Below are 9905 nucleotides of genomic sequence, written 5' to 3'. Positions count from 1 at the left end.
TTAGGCTCGATGCTTTGGAAAAACAATATTGCTTGTATAATTAGAGAAAACTTAGATCCTAAGCATCTAGGATTGTATGTGCACCATAGGAGTGTTATAGTGCTCAACAGCCATCAACAATAACCATCATGCTAGGGGTAATAAGTGTAACTACCTGAATCCCGACCGGTACAACTCTCCCCCACTTGATGTGACAGCCCGATACTTTTCCAATCAATAAAAGTCAAACCTGATAAATAAAATTTGAGCTTTTATTATATTCCGTTAAGGTCGTGAGGGTTACAAAATAATCTAAATATATAAATTAAGTTTATATAAGATTTCGAAACCAAAAACACTCGAAAAATCAAGATTTTTCCCTCTAAAATACCAAAACTCGTTCAGCAACTCGTTTTCGGCAGAAAACGTTCGGACCGAAAACAAGTTTCGGCCGAGAACCCATTTCCGGCCTAAAACGCAACCGGTATATATATTTCCTTCGAAAACTTGATCATTCTTCACCAATTCAGCCCAAAAAAAACTCTCAATTTGCTCCCAAGGATCATCCAAGAACATTCATATCTTCAAGAGAAAACCTTCAAATCTTCATATTTTCACAAATAACACCAAGAATATCCTTCAAACCTTCAAGTAACCGAAAACAGCCCTGGACCGAAAAACTGTGTTCGGCCGAGAACCGTTTTCGGCAGAGAACTCCTTGCAACCGAAAACCCTTCAACACTTGTGCAATTTTCGGTAATCACTCTCAACACAAAAACAAGTGTTTTCTAAAACTTTAATTAATGCTTTCACCAATTTAATTACAATTATGTATTTATATATTATTAGGATACCATTAGTTTCAGGTACGCCAACTCGAGGGTCATCTTTCCAGTCTCGTTGTTGAACACGTGCACAAACAACTGTGAGTTCATACCCCTACATTTTTACTGTTTTTAATGTTTTCAGGGGGTTACAAGTTATACACAAGGATTTTTTTTTATTCAAACAATTTCAAACAGATTAAAATCTTTTGCAATTAATACAAACCGAGAAATCACTACATTTTATAAAAATATTCAAATATTTTTATCCCTTTTGTAACATGCTGAGCATAAGGGTAGTTTTCAACATAACCATAATTGCAAAGTTTTCATAACAATACAGAACATACTTTTAAACTATAATATGTATAGTTTGGGATACATTACACTGTTTTACTAGTTCAAGAACATTATTCAGAAACAAACAAATAAACTATGGTAGATATAGTTTATGGAACACTATAAAATTTCCTGGGTATAAGGGATGCATTACCAAATAATTATTTAAGTATAATTATTTTACGTTAAAAATTACATTACTACAAGGTTATACATACATTTTCAAGTACAAGAGAACATTACAACACTACACGTAAACTAGTTAATACAATGTTGTGAGGCACTACTTCAATTATATCCACCAGGGTATGGAACTAAATCCTATACAGGATAACCAGAGTCTTCTAGAGTAAGAGCATGAGATTTGTGTATAGATCTATGCGGGACTGACAATCCTACACCTGAACTGCTAGCTACACTTAGGCAGGCATGCCTGCGGTGACAAATGTCATAATATCCGGCGCTTGAAGAACGTTGGAGAGGTCACTAGGTCATATCAAGCATGGTTTTATGAAACTTACAATAGTATAAACTAACTATTTGTTTATGGGATTTCAATTCTTAAAATAGTTTTATTTTAATTAATAGAACTACTATACAATACAACTGGAGGATTCCAGGGAATACAAACACATGGTTTTATTTTAAGTAATAAAACTACTATACATTACTGGAGGTAGCCATGGTTTTCATACAGAACAATACTATACATTACTGGTGGTAGCTAGGGTTTTCATACAGAACAATACTATACATTACAGGTGGTAGCCAGGGTTTTCATACAAAACAATAGTATACATTACTGGTGGTATCCAGGGTTTTCATACAGAACAATTTTATACACTACCGATGGTATCCAGGGATTTCATACAAAGGCTTTCATATAGTACATTACTATACATAATTACTGGTGATATCCATGGATTTCATACTAGAGTTTTCATACAAAACAACACAATACAATACAGCTGGTGGTACCCAGGCATACATACAAAAATATTCATGTACAATTTCAGAATACAGTAACAAACATACATTTTGGTCTTAAGGTCTATGACCTACTCTTCACTACTGAAGAAAATATTGGTTTTGTTGAGAAACATACAAACATTTTTACAGACTCCAAGACAATATTTCATTAAGAAAACATTCTTATGTACTCACCAACTGAAATGTTGATACACTTTTAAAACCACTTGTATTCTCAAGGAACCGGTATACAGGCACCCGCAGGTTTTGAGAAGACGGAGCTTTTAGAGTCGTGTCTTTTATACTTTTGTTATACATTTTGTTGTCATACGAACTATGTATCGAACAGATGTAAATACCTTATATATTTAATGTAATGGTCGTGTTTACTTTGATTACTACGATGCTATTGTTGTGATGTTGTACATAACATCCTCCACCCCCGAACGTTTCTACCGTCTCGGTTTAGGGGTGTGACACTTGAACTATACTTCATCCTCGAAGTCTGCTGATGCGAAAAGATCTGGATAATGCTTTCTCATCTCGTCCTCTGGCTGCCAGGTCCATTCGGAGCCTCTCCAGTGTTGCCATTGCACCTTCACTGGCTTCACATCTTTGTTGCAAAGAGCCTTAGTATTTCTATCCAGAACTACAATGGGCTTCTCAACATAATTCAGGCTCTCCTCCACCTGAATGTCACACAATGAAATAATTGTAGATTCATCTGATACACACTTCCAGAGCTCTCCTCCACCGAATGTGTTATGGATCTGACTTAGCTCATCTGGAAGATTCAATCGATAAGCAACCATGTTAACGTGGGCAAAAATCCTAAACGGTCTAATAAATCGGGGCCCCAGCTTTCCCCTAATTTGAAACCGAATGACACCCTTCCAAGGTGACACGTTTAGCAAAACAAAATCTCCCACCTGAAACTCGAGATCCAAACGACGTCGTTCGACATAACTTTTCTGACGACTCTGTGCGACTCGCAACCAGTCATGCACTTATTAAATCAACTCGGTGGTCTTAAGATCCACCTCGGTGTTTCCCATAACTCGATGCCCAACCTCACCCCAACAAACTGGAGTCTTACACCTATGACCATACAACATGTCACACCCCCGAACCAGGCGGCGGAAACGTTCGGGAGCTGTCGTGACTCAATTGAATACCATAACATTGAATATATATGAAACGTAACAACATTCGTCACCATGCATTAATATAATACAACCAATAAAGTTTACATGAAGTACATTGTTTAAACATTACATTCCCAAATAAATTGTTCAGTTCGTTAATAAGTAAACTGCAAGCCATCACTGAGTACATTTTCCTTGAATTCACTGGTTCCCTGAGAATACAAGTATTTTAAAAAAACGTCAACATGTGAAATGTTGGTGAGTTCATAAGCGGTATTTGAAAAACAATGTTGCGTATCGTATGAAAACCACCAGAAAATCCGATATTTTCTGAAAAGAAATGCTTTTGAAAATGTTTGTGAAGATCCATAGGTATGCTTGTTTGTTTCTATACTTGTAAAAACTGTTCATTAAAATTGTATGCATTTCGAATCTGTATGTATTGAAAAACCCTAGGAAAACCCGATGTTTTCCTAATTCTTTGAATTCCATGAATTTACATTGAAACCATTGCAACGCGTGTAGTATCAATCCCAGGCGACGTTGGATTATTTTTGAGCATGATTAATTACTACAAACACGCGTTACACAAACGACCAGTTTATAGCTATACTAACGATCCCGTAGGCGTCGTCCGTACTAATCACGTTATCCAACCGCCCTAACTACGTGTAATCCCACATCCGAGGAGAAAGAGGACACGAAAACCCCGATGACTCCATTAACCGGTTGGGGATAAAAAAATGTACGAGGGGTCCCAGACCCGCCTGGCATGAAATGTCGACTTTACTAGCAATACCAAAGGACCCTTGGGGACCAATAGTATACAAGCCATTGAAAGTCCTTTTACGTTGTGTTAGATCGGTAAAACCCAACACTTCGTAAGGTAGAGGTCTTCGGGCCTTAAGATCAGGTCATTGGGCTAGCTAGGCCCAACAAACAAGATTTTACACTTTTGGGGCCCAAAGATGGTGCGTAGACGTCTGTGCACACTCGCATATATATTGAATTCCCAAACGTTACTTGTATGAATCGTAGTATCGTCGTGTTAGTAGTTTCGGATTTTTATTGGTTCGAGACCGAACCAATTCGTTTAACAACGACTTTTGGTATTGTTGTGTATTGTATTTCATCGATAGCCGCGGTGCCATTATTTGATCAAATTGCGTGTATTGAATTAGCCTTGAAAGTTTTCTGTTTTCAGCCCCTCATTGTTTGTAAAATTTACTTTTTCACCCCTTTAATTAAATAACTTTCCGGTTTGGTCATCAAATCATTTTTCTTGATATTTTAACACCAAAAATTATTGAAATTAATATTTTTCAGCATAGTTTTCATTGAAAACAGTTTATGTCCCTGAAAATGCTGTTTTCTCGGTTATAACCCCTCTTTTTCGCAATTTTGACAATTTTGGCCCGAATTGTAAAATTTTTGCAACTTTAATCCTTTTTAAATTTAAAAGGCATTTTAAACCTTTGAAAAGGACTTGGAACACAAATAGTCCACTGTTTTACAGAAAAGCACAGTTTTGGCCCTCCAAAACAGAAAATTTCGCATAATGGGCCCTATTGGGCCGAAAATGTCATTTTTAGCCCATTAAGCTTGAAATTTATGTTTTTAATCCTCCAACAAGTATATTTTCAGAAAATACATCATGGAAACTGTTTTGACTTATCTCCCCCATCAGATTTCGAAATATTTCAATTTGGGCCCCTTAACTTTATATTTTTAGCATTTTATGTCCAAAAATTGAGTTTTTAGCCCAAAGAAAATGTTACTAAGCCATTTAGCTATTTTTCTTGGAACACTTTGTATGTAGAAATATACTTGATGCTAGAATCATTTAACATAGAGTATATCTCGGTTTTGAGGGGTTTTATGGCTAGATCCAACATTATAACACACAAAAACACACATATAAGCATGGAAATCATACAAGGCATACAAAACACATATAGATCTACACTTTCACTTGTATTCCCCCCCCCCCCCCCCACAAAACTCATAAAAACAGAAAATAGGGGGTATGAAGCTCACCTTGGGTGTGGTTTTGGTTTTGAAGAGAAGATGGAAGAAAAATGAGGTGATTTTCGGCTCTAGCACCTTTCCTTGTAGATCTCGGGTTTGGTGACTTCTAAGGTGCATGATCACAAGTTGGAATAGATTTAGAAGAGTTTTTTGATGGAATGAAGTAGCTAGATCATGAATATAAGTAAAAACTTACCTAAGGTGATGATTAACTTGAAAGATCCTCTTGAAAGCTTCCTAAATTTCGAGATTCTTGAGTGGAGAGGGAGGAGTGTTCTTGAGGGAGTTTGGGAGATTTTTGTGAATGTGTGTGTGTTTGTATATGGCCGAGAGCAAGAGAGAGAGGGAGAAGAAGAGACTTTGAGGTGATGTTTGCATGGAAGAATGAGATATAATGCATGGATAACCATGAGGTAATAGTGAGGTGTCACTTGAAAGTCAACTCTTCCATTTCTTCTTGGACTTGGGGCTTGGGCCGAGAATCTTGAGGGAAAAGGAAAATTTGGGCTTTTTGCTCCTAAGCCCAATATTAGAGTTAGTTTGGGTGAGTTTTAACATAAAAGAAGATAGTATGATTTTTACATTTTTGTTGGACTAGTTTAGGTTATTCATGAATCAAAGCTTTTAATTCATTTCATTCTAGGCCCAATATGGCCCAAAATGTTGAAATAAATTAATGTGGGTCCAATTAGAGCCCAATTAGGGTTCTAAGCCCATGATAGTCAAATTGAAAGCTTATTGGTCCATTTGGATCCAATGAGGAAGTTCTAGTCCAAGGTGGACCTAAATAAGAACTTCTAGAGTTTCCAATTGTTTGATGACTATTTGTAGTACTTGTATGATGTATTTGATTGAAGTTTTTGATGTCATAATCATAGGTGTCACACATGTTCTTAAGTTTTTGATTCACATTGACTTGAGTGTATAGATTACATGACGCAAAATTTCCAGTTGTGACATCATCCCCCCGTTAGAGGGAATTTCGTCCCGAAATTCTGTTTGAAAGCTAGATTTGAGAATGCTAGAATAGGTGAGGGTACTTTTGCTTCATTTGATCTTCGCGTTCCCACGTGAATTCTGGCCCACGCTTTGCGTTCTACCGTACCTTCACGATCGGGATGTGACTTTGCTTAGTACGCTTCACCTCCCTGTCCATGATTTCGATTGGTTCTTCAACAAACAAGAGATTCTCATTGATTTCGATTTCGTCAATAGGAATGACAAGGGTTTCATCTGATAGGCACTTCTTCAGGTTAGAGACATGAAACACAGGGTGTACACCGTTTAGCTCTGCGGGTAGTTGTAGTCTGTAGGCTACCAAACCTATTCGGGCGACGATTTCGAAAGGTCCAATGTATCGCGGGTTCAGCTTTCCCCGTTTTCCGAAACGTATAACCCCTTTCCAGGGTGAGACTTTCAACAGTACTCGATCGCCGACCTGAAATTCTAAGGGCTTCCACCATTTGTTGGCGTAGCTCTTTTGTCGGTCACGCGATGCTTGCAATCGAGCTCTGATTTGAACGATCTTTTCTGTGGTTTCGCGAATGATCTCTGGTCCCGTTAGTGCCTTGTCCAACATATGTGTTCTTGCTAGCTGGGTATCACCTATTTCAGCCCAACATAACGGTGATCTACATTTACGCCAGTACAGTGCTTCGAAAGGAGCCACCTTGATGCTCGAATGGTAACTATTGTTATATGAGAACTCGATCAACGGTAGGTGGGTATCCCAAGACTTCCCAAAGTCTATCACACATGCACGAAGCATGTATTCAAGCGTTTGAATGGTTCGTTCGCTTTGGCCGTCCGTTTGTGGGTGATACGTGGTGCTCATGTCGAGATGAGTTCCCATTGCCTTGTGGAGTGATTGCCAAAAGCGCGATGTGAACCTACTGTCCCTATCCGAGATAATAGATTTTGGCACTCCATGGAGTCTTACGATTTCTCGTATGTACAACCGCGTCAGTCTCTCCATCTTGTAGGATTCTTTGATTGGCAGGAAATGGGCAGATTTCGTCAGTCGGTCGATTATTACCCATATGGTGTCCAGACCGTCCGACGTCTTGGGTAGCTTGGTCACGAAATCCATAGAAATCCCCTCCCATTTCCACTCAGGGATTGCCGGTTGTTGTAACAATCCTGAAGGTTTCTAGTATTCCACCTTTACTTTGGCGCACGTAAGGCACTTACTAACATAGGTCACAATTTCCGCCTTCATGTTAGGCCACCAATAGTGTTGTTTAATGTCCAAATACATCTTGTCCGAACCGGGATGAATGGAGTATCGTGTTTTGTGGGCTTCCTTCATAACGGCCTCCCTAAATCCTCCGATTTTTGGGACCCAAATACGGTTCATGAAGTAGTATACCCCATTCTCTCTTCTTTCTAGGTTCTTTTCCATCCCGCGCAATGCCTCGCTAGCTCTATTTTCCGTTTTCATAGCCTCCGATTGGACTGATGCAATTTGAGTGGCCAGATGAGATTGAATGGTTATCGAGTGTGTTTTCGTACGGCGATTACAGTACTCCTTCCGACTTAATGCATCAGCTACCACGTTGGCCTTGCCTGGATGGTACTTGATCTCACATTCGTAGTCATTTAGCAATTACACCCATCTTCGTTGTCTCATGTTCAGTTCCTTCTGATTCAAGATGTGCTGGAGGCTCTTGTGGTCCGTGAATATGGTGCACTTTGTACCGTATAGGTAGTGCCTCCAAATTTTCAGAGCGAAGACCACGGCTCCCAGTTCTAGGTCATGGGTCGTGTAATTTACTTCGTGCGCCTTTAGTTGGCGGGATGCATATGCTATCACTCTTCCACATTGCATGAGAACGTAACCTAAGCCTTGATTCGACGCGTCACAGTAGACCACAAAATCTTCCGTTCCTTCAGGTAGAGGTAGTACAGGAGCGCTACAGAGAGCTTGCTTCAAGGTTCGAAACGCAATCTCTTGTCGGTCCGTCCATTTGAATGGCACGCCCTTTTGCGTAAGCGAGGTAAGCGGCTTGGCAATCTTAGAGAAGTTTTGGATGAATCTCCTATAGTAGCCTGCTAGGCCTAAAAGTTGACGAATTTCTGTGGGCGTGGTCGGAGTTGCCCATCCCTCCACAGCTTTGACCTTAGAGGGATCCACATGAATTCCGTCTTGGCTAACTACGTGGCCTAGGAAATTCACACTCCGGAGCCAGAACTCACACTTGGAGAGTTTGGTGTACAGTTTTTCCGACCGCAGAGTTTCTAGGACTTGTCAGAGATGTTGGCCATGCTCCTCTTTGCTTCGAGAATAGACGAGGATGTCATCGATAAACACAATGACGAAGTTGTCAAGGAACGGTCGACAGATTCGATTCATTAGGTCCATAAATGCGGCAGGTGCATTTGTTAGACCGAAGGGCATTACGACGAATTCATAATGTCCGTAGCGGGTTCGGAAAGCGGTTTTAGGAATATCCTCTTCTCGGACTTTGAGTTGGTGGTATCCGGACTGTAGATCTATTTTAGAAAAATAACTAGCTCCTTGGAGCTGGTCGAATAGATCATCGATTCGTGGGAGTAGGTAGCGGTTTTTAACAGTGAGCTTATTTAACTCTCTGTAATCGATGCACATTCTGAAAGATCCGTCCTTCTTTTTGACAAAGAGCGCCGGAGCTCCCCATGGCGAGTAGCTAGGTCGGATAAATCCCTTGTCCAGAAGCTCACTGAGTTGGTTGGACAATTCCTGCATTTCAGCAGGAGCCAACCGATATGGTGATTTAGCGAGAGGAGTTGCTCCTGGAACGAGGTCGATTCGGAACTCAACCTGTCTCTCTGGGGGTACTCCTGGAAGATCTTCAGGAAACACGTCCGGAAATTCACACGCTACCGGAATATCTTGAAGGTTAGTTTCTTCTTTGGTCTTGTCCACTATGTGAGCCAAGAACGCCAAATTGTTCTTTCGCAGATGTTTTTGTGCCTTGATGCACGAGATGAGACGAAGATTCGTGCTGGGTTTGTCTCCGTAAATTACTAGGGTTTCATGATTTGGGAGATGAAGGCGAACGGCCTTCTCATGGCACATAATCTCAGCATGGTGGGGGCTTAACCAATCCATGCCGATTATCACATCAAAACTCCTAATTTACACTGGCATTAGGTCTATTCGAAAGACGTGTTGGTTAAGGGTTAGGGTACATCCGATGTAGATCTCCCTAGTGGATTCGGTTTTCCCATTGGCCATTTCCATCGTATAGGTTTCATTTAGCTTCTGGGGTTGTTGCTTTAATAAATGTTTAAACTTCTCGCTTACGAAACTTCGTTCCGCTCCGGTGTCAAATAAGATGCATGCATAAGTGTGGTTTAGGAGAAACGTATCGGTCACGACTGCGGGGTCCTGAACTGCCTCACCCTGACCCATAGTCAGCATCCTTCCTGCTCCTCTGTTTCCTGAGTTGTTGTTAGGGCAATCTCGGCGGAAATGCCCCGTCCTTCCACACCCGAAGCAGGTGTAGCTAGGCCCTGCATTGTTGCCGCCGACATTGGTGTTGTTGTTATTGCGGTGGTTGTTGTTGTTGTTGTAGTTGTTTCCCTGACTTTGATTCTGAGGAGGGTAAGCCCTGTAGAACCTTGCAGTGTGTCCCCTTCG

At 40.4% G+C, this 9905-nt stretch overlaps 1 protein-coding gene across 1 annotated transcript; it reads right to left on the bottom strand.

Annotated features, from left to right (window-relative positions):
• Window positions 1–2596: 2596 nt before the first annotated feature.
• On the bottom strand, window positions 2597–2923 carry LOC111908497 (uncharacterized). The gene has a single exon (XM_023904320.1). It carries the CDS (start codon window positions 2921–2923, stop codon window positions 2597–2599), a length of 327 nt encoding a protein of 108 aa, XP_023760088.1.
• Window positions 2924–9905: the final 6982 nt, after the last annotated feature.

This window comes from Lactuca sativa, chromosome 3, assembly GCF_002870075.4.
Source record: "Lactuca sativa cultivar Salinas chromosome 3, Lsat_Salinas_v11, whole genome shotgun sequence".
NCBI lineage: Eukaryota > Viridiplantae > Streptophyta > Magnoliopsida > Asterales > Asteraceae > Lactuca > Lactuca sativa.
This window is presented reverse-complemented; position numbering and strand designations above follow the sequence as displayed.